Source organism: Bradysia coprophila, unplaced genomic scaffold, assembly GCF_014529535.1.
Source record: "Bradysia coprophila strain Holo2 unplaced genomic scaffold, BU_Bcop_v1 contig_588, whole genome shotgun sequence".
NCBI lineage: Eukaryota > Metazoa > Arthropoda > Insecta > Diptera > Sciaridae > Bradysia > Bradysia coprophila.
The window spans coordinates 798930-818693 of NW_023503827.1; the positions used below are offsets into that span (position 1 = coordinate 798930).

At 33.5% G+C, this 19764-nt stretch overlaps 1 protein-coding gene across 1 annotated transcript in view; it reads right to left on the reverse strand.

The window, feature by feature from the left end:
- The window catches only part of LOC119083348, a 72488-nt gene that overhangs the window by 11794 nt on the left and 40930 nt on the right, over window positions 1-19764 (reverse strand). The window contains exons 3-5 of the mRNA XM_037193041.1: window positions 14765-14883; window positions 3697-5139; window positions 3293-3623 (exon numbers count right to left, since the gene is read on the reverse strand). Of these exons, the coding sequence (XP_037048936.1) occupies window positions 3293-3623; window positions 3697-5139; window positions 14765-14869 (1879 nt within the window). The 5' untranslated portion in view covers window positions 14870-14883. The remainder of the gene's footprint in view (window positions 1-3292; window positions 3624-3696; window positions 5140-14764; window positions 14884-19764) is intronic.

The following is a 19764-nucleotide window of genomic DNA, read 5'->3' on the forward strand; positions in this document are numbered from 1 at the left end:
AAGTTTGACCTATTAAACATTTCTGCCTGCCTATACTTCTTAATATGCACAGCAGAACGCAATACGGTATTCAGCGTTCCATCCTGTTCGAACGTTTCAGATGTTTTATTAAATTTTGGTAAGCTGAAAAAGTATATTCTGAGTGGAGAACTTCGTTAATGACAAAAACGTGCGCAATTTATGCTCAAATACGGTTGAGGCAAACTGGTATGTAATTGTAAAATGCGGTGGTTGTATGAAATATTTAAGGTCTTTGTCTAAAAGTGAATTCAAGAAAATGAGATAATGTGCGGAACGATTTCGCTTGATGAACTACCTTCATAGAAAAGATTTACTTAGTTTGTTATTACACCACTAAACCGCATTTGCAATTTTCGAAATAGACCGAGAGACTGTTTGTCATAAGGCTACAGTTTGACACATATGCCATATTACTGTACTACCTACCACCCACTCATGTCAATTTGTAGACTCTCTATGCTCCCTCGAGAAGTAAGACAACAGATGATGATGACCCACCCACTACGAAAAACATTTTGTTCTACGACTATTAACTTTGAACGCTAGAGGGACTGTACGTTGTATATCGAAGAAAATCTAAATTGGTAGCAAATGTGGGTGTTGGTGTAAATGAAATGTAAAAACCACATTTTTATTGAATTTAAATTTTCAATCGCTGCGACCAAGACCAAAACGTCATCAAATTGGATTTATATACCATGATACGTTGGAGGTATGCCTACCCTCGCAGCAAAAAAAGGCGTAGATCGACTTTTGTACCGGATATTGTTATAAATTGGGATAGGTTTCACAGCCCGACCTTATGATATATTTAAGTGCAGCACGCAACATGCTCTCGGTCTAAAATCCTCGTTACGGTCTACTAAACAAAAAGTAGAAATTTGTGAGTATTTCGAGTAATACATGAAATGAAAAGTAAACAAGTGGTTTTCGGCTGGAATTCATGAAAGAATTATGTCATTGTGGAAAGCGTTCTGGCACAGCGACCATTTGCATAGCATTGCATTGTTGTGCTGTTTTTCTTTTCTTGATATAGAGCAAATGAACTGTGGTTGTTTGCATAAATAACAGATTATTTGAAAATTTGGAGAGAAACAAATCGGTAGTGATGAATTGATAAAATAAAATGAATTCGCACAGCATGTAATGTGAGCTCACAGTTTCGTCGATTGATTTATTGGTGAAATGTGAGATACGTGTTGAGATTTGTTCGATAAAAAGAAACAGTAAAACTGTGCAATTGGTTCAAAAGAAACAGTAAAGTACATTTGGGATGTGTGGAGTGTGTTAAGTTTCAAAAACATAACAACAATCATAAGTTTTTCCTAAAGGAAATACGTTTTTCCACAGCCACAATGTCTCTTCAGTTACTGTAAAACATTTTCAAACCTATTCAGACACTTCAAGTTGTTTCGCAGCCACAACAACAATAAACATTTCATTAAGCTAAACACACGCAAGTATCTCTGAATTAATTTGAATTCTGCCTTGACTAGACGTGACACATAGGCCCATAACTATCTTCCACAACAAGAGTTAAACTCTGAACTTCAACTTCGATGTACAGTTAAGACATTATAACAACACAACAATGACATTGATGTATGAAACCAACCCGAAGTCAGTTACCAATACAATTTCCCTTGCCAAACAAACTAAGTTTGAGTTGCGGCACATCAACATTTTATTTTCCATTTCAATTTAATGAGAATTTTTATTTTGATGTCCTTATATGGATCTTTATTTACTTTCAATTTCAATTAGCCGAATATAATTTAAAGGGAAATTTCTAATACCGCCGCGGTGAATGTTATAATAACCCGACGGTCAATCTGTGCAAATTTTGTTAAATAAAAAAAGTTATCTTCGGATGATTTAAATTTATAGATTTTGAAAGGTGTGCGTACACTCACAACGGTTGCATTAAATTCAGCTCTATAAATGTGACTCGTTTATGCATAATACATTAATACATATACGTAAAAAAATCATCAAAACTTTCCAAGTTCAATGTTTCAAAATGGTTTTTATGATCATCTCGAAAAAAGCTGGCTTGTAAAATCGCGAAAAGCTACACACATTCACAATATGTGTTTTTTTTTAATGTTTTAGAATGGTTGGCACTTTAAAGGTAAAACTTGATTCGTTTTATTCACTTCACCTGCCCGTCAATCGGATCAAGTTAAAGTGTTTAATGTTCGAGCAAATCCATATTTCTACCCATATGTACATTATGTGTGTATATAGATAGAGAGATGAGGATAACATGTGTAACCCGTGTGATATACTATAATATGCATGAAAATGAAATGATGTTGTTTCTCGATATGTTTCAATCACTTTCTTTCACGTTTTCAGATGTTTTTTCTTTCTTTCTTAATTATGTTTTTTTTTCGCAAAGATTGAAAGATATGTTTTTGCGACCATCTTCTCGGCATGAATTTTGAATGGTTTTGGTTATTAATATTCGTTTTACAAGATAATTTGGACATCCATTGGTTTAAAAAAAAGAGTTGTAATTAACAAAAGTATTGTTGCAGGCACGATGTTATCTTTTCGAAATAAATATTTTACGTCAATAAAAATTTTGATAGTATTTTTAAGCGAAAAGTATTGAACGAAAAACTAGAAACATGAATTCGTGCATAGTGTTTCTCGTAAAATTTGCTCGAAAAAACAGCGACAAAAAATATGGTAAATGGTTGGAAGGTATAATTACTCATTTTCAATTTCGTTGAACGACATGAAAGGTGAAGAACGTCTTTTCATAATTATTTTGAAAGTGAAATGTCCAAAAAAAAGGAAAAAAAATTAAGATCACCCTCTCTGCATTGCGCAAAAAAAAATATTTCAGTTCGAATGAATGTTGCCATGGCGGCACAAACACAATAATTCTCTCAATATAACTAATATTCCCCATTGCCGTAAACTCTAACAACATCACACAGTAAACAACTTATTTCAGCAGCCCATCTGTACGATATTATGCAATTCAAACATCCTGCTGAAAACTGTTATATCCACACAAAATCTGAAGATTTTAAAGACTTTCTGTTCCGAAATCCTGTATGATCTACTCTTGTTTATGTCGAACATATTGAGAGAAAGTTTAGCAGCACAATGGGGCGAACTCAAAATGCACCCATAATGTGTACAATCAATTTAAATTTCAAATCTCTCCACTTGCAATGCACACAACGAGCGCCGAGCACCCTTCAAACAGCAAAATTACACATCTAAAAAAATGAAATTGCATTTTCATTGAACTTACCTTCTTCAACATTGCTGATACATCTTAAATCCACGGTCCCATTAATATTCAGTGTACTGTTTTCCGAAGAAATGGATTTCACCGAAGAACTACAGCCAACGGGTAAACAGTTTTCCACTTTTTCAACAATAGCATTACGTTCATTTCGATTAAATCCATTCATTTGGTCATTATTGTTGTCTATGCAATCAGCATAATCGTTCGAATTATTCGTTGCAATTTGAGTCGATGATATGTCTACGTCGCTGTATTCAGATGCATTAGTACCGCTTATTTCACCAGCAGCGATTGTATCGTCGTGAATAATTTCGTTTTCAACCAAAAATTGTACCTTTAATGAATTGATTAGAAAAACAATGGTAAAAAAAACAGAACGTAGGTGAACCGACAATATATTTGGTTACCTTTTTTCGTTGTGGCATAGGTATATAAAATTGCGAGCCTGACGCTGAATGACGCTTTTCTCTATCTTGAAAATTAATATTTTTATAATCGACGTTCATTACGGTTTTGGCGGCTGATGGAACAATATTTATTTTGCCATTGGCAATGGTATTATCGACCAATGATGATGTTGATTTCGGCCGGTTTTTGTGTGCTAACATTAATGTACTTGGTTTGGGTTTATTGTATTCAATTGCAGGTGTTTGGTTCGGTGAAGATAGTGGACGTTTCAGTATTGATTTGATGGTGTGTGTTGGATAATTTGTAATTACATCGGTTGATAAATGAGACAATGTAGCTGATGTAAGCATATATTCACTTTTTGGACTAGTATCAGTACTTTCATTTTCCGTTGAATTGGAAATCGAACTGGATGGATCTTGAGTTTTATTACGAGGAGGGCGGGTCGGTAAGACATGATCGTCGGATGGTTTTGGTGACGATAAATTTTGAAAGAAATTGTCTTCATAACTCATAGGTTCATTGATGACCGAAATAGGTTCGTAAATAAATGCATCGACATCCTCGTGCGTCGAATTGTTCATCGATCCCGATATTCTGATGCGTTGACCAGCCAATTCCGTTACATTTAAGTCACTCGCTTTATCTCTGATCTGAACATCGTATTCATCATGCGCAGGTGAAAACTCGTTGTTATGCGATATATTTGAGATCAACTCATAAGCGTTCACTTCACACTGTAGTATTGAACGACGACCGGTGTCCGATTCGGATTCATTCCATTCTTTTACATTGTTACGACTAACACTACGACTGCGGCTCTCCGAACTATTTGATACTTTTGATACGGGCGATGAAGATTTTCTGGTGCGACTTCTACTCCGCGATGGACTAGAGCTTTTTGCGCGATTTTTATTTGCTTTTTTAGCCGATGATTGTAGTTCAGGCGAAACTAATCGATTTCTGCGCATCATATCGTATGGATCATTTTCCGAATTCAGAATGGATGGTCTTTGTTTCATGCTGTACGATGATGGTAGTCTCACTGTACCAGCACTACCTCTGGCAGCGTGCATTATTGGCGTTGTTGAGTGCAGACGCATTGTTCCGCCCATCGGTGCCAGCGGTAAACGAGATCCTCGGCATTTTTTGCAAATGGTGGCCTTCTTAAAATCTACTTTTGTACCATTTAAGTATTCAGGACATGAACAGACAACGACTGCCAATTCGGCCATATGCTGAGGGAACATTTGTTGACGATTGGCTAACGGCGCTGGTATTCCGCGTATGGTTCCATATAGCCATGGTTCCGCATACTTCATCGAACGAGACAAAGCACTTTGGGCTAACGGCTCGACATCGTTGTATATTAGCTGTTTGTCGGATTTTGTGATCTTTAATCGTTGGCTCCATGATTTCTTTGATTTGTCCACTGGGAGGGGCTGCGAATGGACATAAAAAAAAACGAATATTAGACTTGTTGTTGCATTGAGTGTAACTTAACATCTTAATTTTCAATGAATTTTGCAAATTAAAATTGCATTCACGTTTATTTACATAATCGGACTGTATATACAACAGTACACAGAAGAAGAAGAAATAAACATTAGCTAACCTACTTTAATAAGATTCTTAAAATTTATATACCAACAGAAATGAGAGATTACAATTCTCACTTCCGGTTACAACAACTCTGTAAATTATGAACATAAAAAAATAAAATAAATTTATTGTTACGTTACAAATATAATTCTTCATCTGCTCCAAATAATCCAATTTATAAGCACATTAAAGCCATTTTTCTTTGCACTGAATAAATAAATACATAAAAAAGAATTCCAGCATGCATATCAATTTAACCACACTTTCCAAATTTGCAATGATATACATAAATAAATACAACACATTTTTACGGTACACCATGCGGAATACAGTCGTGCATTGTAACGCTTCGTAGAATTTTTCCAAACCAGACAAGAATTATTTCGAAATGTACTATTATAGCGATGATAAAAATATCATAACTCAAAAAGCGTTGAGTCTCTAATGGATCAGCAGAGTGAGCATGACATCAGTCATCAATATGAATACCTTGACTATAGTGTAAAAATAAATTTCTACTCCGGTTGCAACCAACGAACGTGGACTATCCAAAGCTCTGGATAGTTCATGCAAAAATAACTTCTTCAATTATCTGCATAACTGGACATATACGACATTCAGTCGAACTATGCAGTATAGTTTGATGAATAAGGTTCGACGGAGATTTTGGTAAATGTTGACGAGCTTCGTTTTTGTAGGGCAAAAAAAATGAAGTATAAGATTTGGCGTAAGAAATTAGCTTATCAAGGTTGCGATCGCTAACGATTTTTATTAGCGACGCTAACGCTAACGCTAATTTCGAAAAATGTTAGCGTCGCTAAACTTATTCGCTAACAGAAAAAAAGTTAGCGCGCTAGTAGCGGCCGCTAATAGCGATCGCTAATGTTTCGCTAAAACAAAATTGCGTGGAATTTCATCGATTAATTGTAAAATCTGATCATTAATTATTTTTAAGTTAAACTTTTGGAGTATGACATCACACAATTCTGACGATGAATAAACAGATGATAAATAGGCCGGTATTGCCAAATCCTCAACTCTCCTAATACCTATACCACCATAAGACAAAGAAAGAGATGCCTGATCCCATGACAAACCTTCTAATCTCACATTCGTAATAGCCTCCAATGTCGACCGAAACATCTCATCAACAGATCTAAGATGATCGGGTAACAAGTAGGCTCTAGAAGTACGCATCAAGTAATTAAATCTACAACCACTCAACGACTTCCTGAAAACACACAAAGCAGGATGGACATCCATCAGTTTAAGTCGGTCACACATCAACTTAACTGATTCGGTCTTAGAAGAAAACATCCTCTTTAAACCTGTCTCAAAGATTGGCGTACCTAACAACTCTAAAGAAGATTCATCAACCTTCTTAATACCTGGTAACAAAGCTGATATTTCAGCGTACATATGCGCTTCTTCATCAGGGGTCGCATTTATAAAGAAAACCTCACATTTCTTCGTATTCAGGCGTAGTCCTGAAACGTCATAAAACGATAATACTTTCTGAATATCAACTAAAACAGTTGATAATTCATCACCTATAGTACCATCGTCCAAATACCAGCCATTAAATCGCGACAAAAGGGAATGCGTCATTCGCATTATACCTATACAGAAACCTGTAGGACCTAATGGGTCTCCCTGCTGATAGCCTCTTTGAGACAACAAAGGATTATCGGCGAAATACAGATTTGAAACAAGTCGATATGCTTGCTGTAGCAAGGGAAACAACTCTGGGCAAACATCTTTTACCTCTCCTAACATAAACTTCCTAAAAAGCATATTAAATGCATTCTCAAAGTCAAACTTAACAAGAGCCATCGGCTTATCATGCCTAGTCTTACAAAATTCACGCACAGCGTGAACTAAAGCTTCAGCTCCCCCTTTAATTCCGAATCCAAACTGAAAAGGTTTCAGTTTCCTCACCAACTGTTCCCTAATCTTATAATTTGAAATCTTTCCTGCAACACGTCTCCAAACTAAACCTACAGCAATTGGTCTTACATCGTTCTCTCCTTTATTAAGAGCAGTTAACGATGCACCAAAGAAAACCTTCAAAACATCCTTTTGCACTAGACCTGATCTAATAATATCTATCAAGGAAGACACAGCTTTAAGCAATTCATTAGCTGAATCACCACAAGTGAAAGATGTCAAATCTTTCAAGTGTCTCGGTCTTAAACCCCCTATCCCTCCTGACGAACTTAAAGGGAAGCTCCTAATAGCCTTAACTACATCTCCTACCTCAGTCGGTGATATCTCGAAGTCTAATTTCACCTCTTCGAAAGTACCCCCTTCATCTACTGGGTGTTTAGTCTGAAGCTTAGCAGCAGTCTCAACAGTCTGCGGAGCCAATGACTCATTTGAGCACAAAACTCTCAAAGCACCCTTAACATCTCCCTCACTCACTTTTCTAGTCGCCGTCTTAATGACAGAACTCTCCTTATCCACAGCCTTAAAGCTAAAAGGCACTCCCTTAGTTTCTAAAACCTTAGACAGAGCCTGGTTAACATCAGTACACTCTACAAAAGCAACTAAATTCTTCCTGATAACATTTATGCCATCACTTCCTTTAGACTTACTACTAAGAACGATATATGGAAAAGCCATAAGCTTCATCCAAGAATCAAGGTCGTTCTTTCTAACTAGATCCCTAATAACCCGTGTAAAAAATCTAGTGAATAAAACGATTTTTTAATAATAAATTTTTTAACACTTTTAATCATGCTGAACATGACGAAATCTAAATTCAGAAGGGACACTACTGAGATTAACAGTATTGTATTCAATGAATAGCTGACCAATTTCAGGATGACTTTTCAAAAAACTGTCATCTGACATGCAGAAGGTCATCTACATTGCAAATCGATAATTTTTGAATCCACAAAATCTTGTATTTCCAAAGTATCTTGAAATGTCTTTAAATAATGTCTGAGTAATGTTTTTCTTTAGCCAGCAACCACTTGTCAAATAGAATAAAACTGGTCCGAAAAGAATTGCCTTTGTTCACAATGTAGACAAAAGTTCGACAGTAATGTTCCGAAAATAAATGTTAAAGATTCTCTTTTTACGGGAGTTGCAAAAGATTGTGCGTAATAGCTATTTGCATCCTAGGGATGAATAATTCTAAAAACAAGCTTTCATGTGAATTTTGGTAATCCAAAGAATTGTGAATTGAAATTGGTCTACTCAAGCAAAACACGACAACCATTTTATGACAACTCATTGACATCTACAACAGTCAAGAAACTGCCAAAAATACGTCAGTTTCTCCGTTGCTTTCAACGGAATTTTGAAGTAGGTTTCATAACTTGGTTTTTCAACACTTCACTTCTAGTTATGCAAATAACAATTTTAATAATTAATTTGTTCAATACCTAGAAAGTTCTATTATTCATTAGCGACGTGATTAGCGATCAGCGAAAATAATTTCGCTAATGTTATTCTAGCGAGCGCTAACGCTAGTAGCGACAAATTTTCAAAATCAGCGTCGCTATTAGCGACGCTAGTAGCGTCGCTAACGACTAGCGACGCTAATGCAACCTTGCTTATAAGTTAAACAAAATAAGATGGAGATTTGATGAATATAGAGCGATAAGCTTGCCGATTTTGAAAAGTTTATTACGTTCACTGCTTCATCACAATCCATGATGTAAATGTAATCGTCGTAAAATATGTGCAAATCAATTTAAATTTATTGCAAAATAGTCTATGCTATGAGAATCTAGATTGACATTTCTTAATTCTCAAAAGAAGCAAGAAGTCGTAATTTCACAAATATCTGAGAAGGAAGCGAGAATTCCGTACATTGTTCAAAAGAATTGATATATTCAGGAACATTTTTGTTCACATCATTTTGAATATACTTTTAGGTATAAAAATTCTTTTAATATATCAAAAACGAAAATATGTTTCCTATAATGTCCAATGAAATGTCAACGAGGGTAAAGTGCATTGTATGCATTCTTTATTTTAAGTGCACCATTATGAAGTGTGTCTCACTCAATAATCTGGTCGAAGGCATGTGTATAGCAGATACGAAAAATTCAACTAGTTGTTACTGCAACCGACATAAAGAGCCGACAGAGAAATTCAATGGACAAAGTTTTCTTATGATTATACGATATAACTTTATAGGAACTTCGGAGTTCCATTTTAAATGGTTGAGGTTGCAAATAAATGTTAACTTAAAAAATCACCTGATAAAATTCCTACTCGATACATCCTATAATAGGAATCCTATTTTAACATTGACTTAGACATTATACAAGACTAAAACAATTCTAAGACACACGGTTGTCTGGATGAAATAATATGGCTTGACACGTTACCAATGTCAGACCGGATTATAAGAGTAACTTGAAAGTGTAATTAAGATGGATTACGATTATAGTAGATTGAAGTGAGCCTACAAAGAAATGCTTTATTTCAATTAGTATACATTTCTGTACGTTAAGTAGACACATATAATAAGCGAAAAATACACATCAAAGACTTGAAATTGTCCAATTCAGTAAACATTACCCGTAACATCATATCGCAATGAACGCAATACGTGTTACCATGGGATGCATGATGTCTTCTTATTTTACATTTTTATGACATATCACGGTGCTCGGCTCATAATATTATAAACTCTGAGTTTATGCGTTACATCGCTTCGTTTCGTTTTAGATGTGCTTGATTACAACAAGTCACATTGTTTAACGATGATGAGCGTTTATGGACATATTACGTTTTTATGAGTTGTGGATCTTGGAACTTATTAAAATTAAAGTAAACGGAATGAACTCACAATCCTGAGTGAAATTTTAAGTTCACTGAAACAATTGAGTCGACAGTTTCATCATGCTGTAATGCTTTTTTTCTTCTCTAGATTATGTCTTAACGGTGTAAAAATTGTTGTCAGAGTCGTAACTTCGTTGGCGGATTATTACATGGATTATCAACGGATAAACAATGAATAATGAAAAATTCCAACCTAAATGGATACAATTTTGATAGCGAATGGTTAGAGCGTCAGTCAAATTCACGATAAGAATCAAATTTGTCACGAAACATATTCTCCATAAATTAGTGTCAGAGTGTTAGATAAATCTTCACATAAATAACAAAAATCTGCAACATTGTTCGTTCAGATATAAAGACCCACAAGCATTGGAAAGACAGCGGTCATTCTGCCTATTAATCACACACTTTCCTGATAAAAATGATTGGCAATTCATTAAATCTGCGATAAAATACAGAGCGATGTACAGAGTTAAATGAATGTTTTCATGTGAAGTTCTAGCGAAGTGTGAAAAGGAATTAAAAAAAAACGGGAAAAATTACCATTTTTGTAATAGATCTTAACATACTCGACGTATAATGCGTTTAAAAAAAAAGTTGTGTGCTTTGCAATTACCATGCCATTGAAATGAAAAATTCCTTGTATCATGTAAACACTTTCAGTCTGATGCAATATTGTAATATACAATACACAGCTGTATTATACGAGCAAATAAATTTGATTACAAAATGTTGTGACCGTTACTTAATGCAAAAAAAAAAAATAGTTCCATCATAATACAAAATCGCAGAAACAACCTACGATTATATGATAACGAAGCACTTGATTGTTCCTCTATTAGCATGCTTGCAATTAACATAACATGACATTTTAATAGCAAAATACAATGACTAAATTAAGTAATAACGAACAAACCGAAATGACTCTATTATGTCTGGCTGAATGGTCAATTCTATTTTGAAAGTTTCTTTTAATTGTCCATCAAAAATGTTGAATGACCGTACTTAATGATTTCAAATGAACGCGACATTAAAGGAACATTTTATGCGATTTTCAAAATTCATATACGCGCTCGCATAACCAGAGAGAATTTTATTCCGTTCATGCTGTTTATGTACAAATCTGTGAACAGTGAAATTAGCCATCCTATTGTTAACGAAATTAAGGAAATTATTTTATAATTAATGTTCCTATTACGTTATGAGTTAATACGACGTTCCGTTGAATTTTCAATTGTACACACGCATATCTCCTCCAAAAGCGGTTTGAATCAAAATTGTAAATGATATTCAAACACCAAGGTATTTAATTTGAAATTAAAACATTAAATTCATTTGCAATTACGTTTCAAACGAAAAGTAAATAAAAATAAAACGAAAGTACCTGCCCACACCGTTTTGAAATGCATATAAATGTAAGTGGAAAAAAAGGCAAACAAGTAAATTCTATAATACATTTTTTAGCTGTAATTTATCATCAAATAACAAATTGTTACATGAAAAAAAACGGAAAAAAATGTATGAAACAATATTGTTCATTTAAGGTTTCAAACATAAATTTTGGTGTAAATATGAAAATGATTTGATTTGCGATTGAATAACATCATTCTCGTACTCGTCGCATATTTAATTAAGAAATAATTGTTATTCGTTTATCGAGCGGAAAAGGTATAATCTATCAATTACTTTCTTTGAAAGTAAGTGAACCGTTCCCGTTGCACAAAAAGATGTATTTATGCATGCATTCGGTATTTACACTATACTTTTTGTCCATGTACGTTGTTGCGGTTTAAATGATGAACACGATACCATATTCTAGAATATGTGAAGACATGAAGGCCTCTGATTTCAATTAAGTGTACGTAAACTTTTTGGTCAACATTTAGTAAGTTTCTGGGCAACTTGCTCGATAAACTTGATAAACTTGGATTTTAAAGGTTCTCTTCTCATGGATCCGATTTCCACCAAAGGTGTGTTGCATGAAAACAGTTTACATTCTGTCTATTACCCATTCCCCATTGGTGTGGTGAAGCAATAAACTGTTTAATGGATCCTTATCTAATATTCAACCTATAGAACTATTGTAAAACTTATCTGCATATCAGCACAGCGTTAAGTGTCTATATCTGATAAATACAAAATTTCGCCGTCTTCTCCGAGAGTTTGAATTTTCACATTAAAAACTTTTGCTGTACGGTTTCAGTTAATTACATTTTATGTAGATTTCATGGCTCCTCTAAGTGAACTATGTAGTCGATCTCATATAAAAACTTTCGTTCGTAAGCTAATAATTGTTAGATAATTGAAGCAAACTTAAACAGTCAAAATGTAAATGATATTCAATTACGATAAACATGTCCATGTCCGGTTTTTTTTTCTTTAATCTAAAAGATCCGTGAAATATTTTTAGACAATAACATTGTGATGGAACTAAAATTACAATGAACTTCCGAAACTGTTTCTCGTTGTAACCTTGTGTTTGGAACCAAATCCAAAGGAAACGACGAGAAAAAACACTTTTAGTTTCGCATGTTCGAAAAACATAATTGAACATAAGAATATAATGAAATTAAGCGATAAAAAGGGAAAAAATACCCACGATTTCACTTTTTAAATAATAAATAAAAAAAGATTTTCTCGCAATTTCGCTGATACTCCGTTTTACACATGGAACATGGAATTGTGTTTTACGGATTGTGTGTACGAACTGAAATTGGTGTTTTCTTCTGTTTTGAATCAAATCACTAATTACACGATATGCATTGTAGACGTGTGTAACCTGTAGCTGAATACGTGGTGTTGATAGTCGTGTACATTTCTAACTCTTTAAGTGCAATATCTTGTCACATTGACATTGTACTTGAGACAATGTATGGTAGATATATTATAATGTACACATCCAGCATTGTATCGACTATTTCCGTTGTACTTTGCGCATCTTATTGAATAAATATACCGACGACGTTGGGTTCAATCGTATAACAATGAAAACAATATTTGAAGTGCTATGTCCGACGTAAAATTTGTATAATTGTAATTCCGTTTGTATCGCAGGATGTAAATGAGTACAAGATAGTGAACGTTTTTTTAAAAAAATAATCGCTAATCGCATAAATTACAGTTTATTGTGTGTGTATTACGAAAAAAAGTAACAAAAAACCATTCCAGTTCCGATTTTTATTATTAAATTTTACTGGTAAAATATATTCGCGATATATACACTACATAATACATATGTCTAACAACCATAATATAATTCGTCTGCAAGACTTTCTAATAAATCTTTTTTGATAAAAACAAATTTAAAACAAAAAGTGAGAGGGAAATTGAAAGGGAATTTATAATAAGAACTGAAATATATGTTACAAAAGTTAGATCGATGACGGCATGGTGCACTATTATATCTTTACACCTATAAAAGTGCTTGTATTACCGTGAATTGGTTACTTGAAATATATTCACAGCCAGTTAGTTTTAACGTCTTAATGAAATCTTAATATTGATTCTGGCATTTTTTTCGGTTTGTTAAGTGGAGAAAATATCGATAGCAATTATATAGGTTTGATTTGGTTATAATTGGAAGAGAAGATTGCTATTGAGTTATTTCTTCAACAACATCTATGAGGTAATTGCTTAAATATATCGATGAATTGGATTTTTTTTATTAAAAAGAAGCGAGAAACGTAAATTTAATTTGTATAAAGTCTACGACTTGTATAATATAATTAAATAATGATTTTCACAATTGGCAATCAACAACTTCTTTCTCATTGTATTATTTCGACGAACTTTTAGTGGACGGGACCGGAGGAATAATGGAATGACGATAAATATATTTTCAGCGATGAAAACAAATTTTATCTGGTTGCGAGAAGACTTAAGAAGTCTTCTATTCTCAATGCGAAACTCTATGAAAAGTTACGTTTGGAATTATTTGCCTAGCTAAAGTTCGGAACTAAATATCCAAATTCCATTATGTACGTACATACAGGTGAGTTCTCGGAACAGGTCAGTTTGGGGACGTATATGCTTTATGGTTACCCGAACCCAATTTTGACTTTACCCTGATCTTCACCTGATACTGACTGGGTATCTTATACATCTTGTATCTTCGATAATCCAAGTTGGATTTCACTATATCTGACATACAATGACCTGAAATATTTCTTTAGGTTTTTCAGGCTTAGACATTTTTATCTGAAATTTCATTGAATTTGTGATTACGAGGACTTGCTACCCTAGTATTATATGAATGTAGAGAAGAATTACAGGTAACAGGAGAGGTTATTGAAAGCAAGATATGTTGAATCACCGTAAAATTGACTCATTCTGACGTTACAAAAGGGTTGTGGTTGAGACGATAAAACAACAATTTCCGATATACTCACAAACATTCGATAATTCCTTACCTATGGTCAAATATGTATAGGCATTCAAGGAACACATAATTAATTCAGAATATATTGTATTGGTTTTAGGGCCGCGCTAGCTCGAAAAAGCCACTTGGGTTACATACAACTTGTAAAATGCCCAGAAATCAAAAGCTTTGATATAACAATCTAAAAGACCCTTCGGGAATCGCCAGAATTTACAGTATGGCCAGTACGAGCCTGGGTTGTTCTTATAGTTTATGGATTTTTACTATTTGACTGTTAACAAACTTACTTGTTGGTGAGCAATGGCAAAATACGGTGTTGATCCGAATGATGGCGAAGGATCCAAAGGTCCTCCTGGATGACGCCGCATTGCATGTTGGCTAACTGCAGCCATCTAGTATTAACATCCTGGAAAGAATAATCATACAAATAATTATTTAACTGATTCACCAGCTGCCAATTGCGAAAAAGAATAGGTTTTGTGTTCGGTTTTTACTTTCAATTTTTCAAGTCAAAATATTTTTCTTTTCATTCTTTTAAATGGCTTGACCCCGTGATAAATTTTATTTTGTTTTAATTAAATTGAAATCGAAACTTTGAAATAATTGTTATACAATTCCAATTGTGTACCGCATGGTTCCTTTTTTCGGTTAATGATGATCGAATCTTAATTTGAATTATGTGTTAATTTTGGTATAGTTCATCAAATTTTAACGTTTCAATGCAATCAGGAGGTTATTGGCACTTAATAAGACAAAATACGAGACCACGGACAATGATGAATGGCCAGGTTTTTATTTTAGTTAATATACGAAGCATGAAGGTTATTTGTTTACATTCACATATGATCAAAGTCAAGACAAATCTTTTGTGCAAGCGAAAGAAAAACTAGTTCATACGGTACGAGTTTGGAATGATCAAACAAGAATACTTGAGCAAATTACAGTTTAGAAGCTATATGAAAACATTTGCTCTGATTTATCAGCAATACTCTTAACCAAACAATTTTCTAAAAACAAGAATACATATTACTTCAGGACGATGCTGTGTAGAATTATGGGCGTTTGTATTAAATAAAATTGGATCAGATAACCCTCACGAATTAGTTTCCTTTTATAAATGAGTATGGTCATCTGTTGTCGACAATACGTGTCTACTTATATAACAAAACGAATGTTGAAACGAACGAAGTAAAAGATGAAATACAAGTCGTTATTTTTATGAAAGGAAGTAATAGATTCCGCTACCGATACCGTTTCTGCAATCTTAATCATCTAAAGAAATAATTACACTACGAATCAATGAAAGAAATGATTGTAATACTGCAGATAGGTTGAAATCACTCCAGATATAATGTAGCGTACGTATAAATTACATGAAAAACCAATTCGTAGTAGAAACCATCTTCGATAAAATGGAAATTTTAAATTAAAATGGACTTTCCAACTACATAAGAAACACGTTTTGTGATGTTTACAAACAAGCGCGACCAATTTGTTAAAAAGTAAATAATTTACTCTGACTCTATTCCCACTAGCCATTGATATTAACGTAATTCATATCACTAATTGTTATATTGAATAATAGAAATGTAAAACCTTCATTTCTCGTAGGTTCGATTGCAACGTTCGATCCAACCCATTATCTTAGTCGGACGTCCGATACATTGTATCGTACTGGGCGTACGTTGAGTAAACAAAATTCACAAAGCATTCAACAAAAAAAAGTGCCTAGGGGCAATATTTTCATTTTTCGTTGTCAACTCATATATACTCATGTACGTACATATATACAATCTATGGATTCGGTAATGGAATTGATGATGTCGAATCGGTTAAAGAGACTAACAATGTGATCAAGTGATCATGTTCATGTTTTAATAATTCTATTTACTTGAGAGCATGTTTCGGGCTTTATGAGATCAGGTTTTTTTTCCTTCAGATAAATCGAAAGTGAATTTATGTTTTCTTCATTTCGGTATGATGAATCATTAAACAACGTTGTTTATAAATGGTTTTAATTTGGTAAGAGTGCATTGCGTCTAGGTATATACACATACATATTTCGAGTAAAATCATGTGTATGTTTACGACGATTGAGTATGTCGCAGTTTGGGTCAAGTGTATGTTTATGTTATTTTATAATCGAAAAATAATTATAATTGAAGACTGGTTTCGATGGCCAGCGCACTTGTTTGGACAAGTTTTCCTTTCGATGATAATATTTTGTGATGACGTTGGGATTTAAGTTCAATTTAAAGATTTCTCTGTTCGCTGAGATCAGCTTATATAACGTCACGTACCAATCGACTTGGTTGCACGAAGATGCCTTTCCAAACTGGTTAAATGAAATCATATCTGCAATTGTGTTTTTCAATTCCAAGAACACACACCAAGAGCTCCATAGTGATGAGCAATGTGACAATTTCTTATGGTAACTGTGACTTTTAAGGTCGACTTTTATTTACAGTGCATATTTCTGTCTTATGAAGTACATCAACGTAAAACCACTGAAATCGTAAGAACTTCCACTATTACCATCGGTACGTGTCTGTCATATTAAAGGTAATAATAACACTACACGAATTGGATCGTAAAATCAAAAGAAATAAATATCAAAATGATTTTTTTTTGCTCGAAACTTATTCACGTAAGTTCTCTTTAAACGTGTTACATCCAGTCTGTAGACACGAATCATTCTTTTAAAAAGTTTAAAAAAGACGTGATTTAATCCGAAACGACGTAATTGAAGTTCTAACAAAATTTCTCTTAAACTTTTCCATTCAGCCACTCCCTTAATCATATGGTAATTCATTGTTACTTATAGTTCCAAAGCAACAAAATTGACCTACTCTAGTGAGACATGAAATATTTTTACGAACATCTGATAAAAAAAACTACTCAGCGTGCGTATTAGTTAGATAAATATTATATGTATAACAGTACATTGAAGATATATTCAAAAAAAAAGTACACGAAAATGACCAATTTTATTGTGCACTAAAGCTTAAGGTAAGGAACACCATCTTACGCATCATTCGAATTTTATGTGCTACGAAGCTACGAATTTTTATTTCTATTAACCTCCTGCTTTACTTTTCTATTGCTTTTTGGGTAAAGTACCGGATACTCGACCGGACACAATACTTACATTACAATTTTAATACCAGTAAAGGTTCGAGAGGTATATTTTTTATCTTGAAGTATAATTTCTTATGACAAGCTTTTATTATCCCAGAATTTTCGTTTATTTTTTATAGTCAAGATACTTATGAATAAAAAAGAATATAATCTCGGACTGGCACACGAACTGATAATTGACCCAAATGAATTACATATTTGCTGATACAATGTCGAAAATTCTTTGTCTGAATATTGTACGAGTACACACTGTCTTTTCCAGTGTCTTTTTTTTTCGTCAGCCATGACATGAAGTCATGTCACGTAAGATTTCAATGAATATGTAATTCCGAATTCTGGATTAGCTATTTGAATTTTTATAGAGGTAATATGTGCCGTTGTGATTTTATCTATGGTGTTCTTGGATTCATTTGCTTACCATCTTTTAGAATTTCTTAAATGTTTCGAATTAATTTTCCAGTCAATGATTAATTTTAAGGCAATTTGTCATTAATACCAGTTGTATTGAGAAATATGTGAAATTTCTTTTCTTACCGAAAATAAAGCTGAAAGAACCGAAACTTTTATCTGACTTCTGAATGATGGACGTGCAGAATTAGAAATCTCGTGTAGTTTTTTGTCTTTGTATGGCATAGAATTGGGTCAACATTTCAGGTAGGTCGTTTACCTGAATTAGAAGAACTTTTGTAATTTTGATCGTGACGATTGCTAAATCTTTGATGGAAGAATTGATAGTATGTTAAGATAACATTTCAGTAAAGATTCCATCGTTCCTTTTAATGTAACGTTGTTTGCAGTCAAAAGTGACTTCTATAAATTATCTTGTTAGAAATGGTAAGCAAATCGTATTATAATCGTTAAATCTAATACTTCTATTGTTTATGGTATTCAATACAAAATATGACTAACCGTTTCTAAAAATGCAATTGTAGCACCGTGTAGAGACTATAACATGCATCTTCACTTCTTATCACCATTGACTTCTTATTATTCAAATTTTACTCATCGTTTAGCTGACCTATGTCCGAAAATTATTTGGCTAAAAAGAAAATATTTGTTATCCCGTTGTTGGTAGCCTCATTCCATTCCCTGAATATAGCTGATTTCCAGCGAAAGTCTTCGCAATTTTGTTCGACATAGAATTCTATGATAATTGTTATGGGAATGGAATGTGCATAGCATATTATGTACAAGTAATATTAAAATACAAAAGAGGTTTCTGTCCATTGACATTCTATGGTATGGTACAGTATATAGTAAATAAATATATGTTTTTTGTGTGGTTGGCTGTAACGTTGGTAGTCTTTTTATACGATTTATTAGAAAATTATGTTGATGACTATGTCATGACAATAGTAAATGTTAACAATGAATAACATGAAGAAAAATTAATTACCACAACATTTTACATGACACATTATTATTTCGAAAAAAAAACTGTTTACAAATTGAATGTAGAGTGTCCTAGGAACAGAAACCGCCTCATATATTTTAATTTCAAAACAACAATGCCAACATAATTGAAACCCCACGGCCAGTATGTCACACTATATATAGGCAACATGTGACACATATCACGTCAACACAGCGCACAATGTCTCACATAATTGATACAGAAATCAAAATGTGTATACAAAGCATAATACATTTTCATACATTTAAGAAAAGACCATGTGCCTATAAAGTTGTAAATGCATTTTTCTTTGACGCCAACACAGCAGCAGCAGAAAAAAAATGTGACGCTAAGCATGTTACAAAAGTGAATGGAAAAAAATGCGAACTAATATTTTAAAAAATGGAGATAAAAAACCGAATGAATAATTCATTCAGTTTCGAATAAATTAAAATAAATTTTATTTTTAAATTTTCTTAATGTTTAATTCGAAAATTACGTTACCTGATAGCAGAACTTTAAGCAAAGCAGTCATTTGTTCTTGGAGAGAATAATTTGATGCCATTCATTTCCGAATCTGAACAGCCTCAATGTGCAAATATATAAGTAATTTGAATACAATTTTCGAACGGCTGATTCTGTATATGAATGACTAGGTTTCATGCAAAGAATATATTGGATTGAACGATATACAATTTTGCAAAATGGATACGATGGTGTCCCTGAGTGGGCAAATATATCGTTCGTTGCACTACA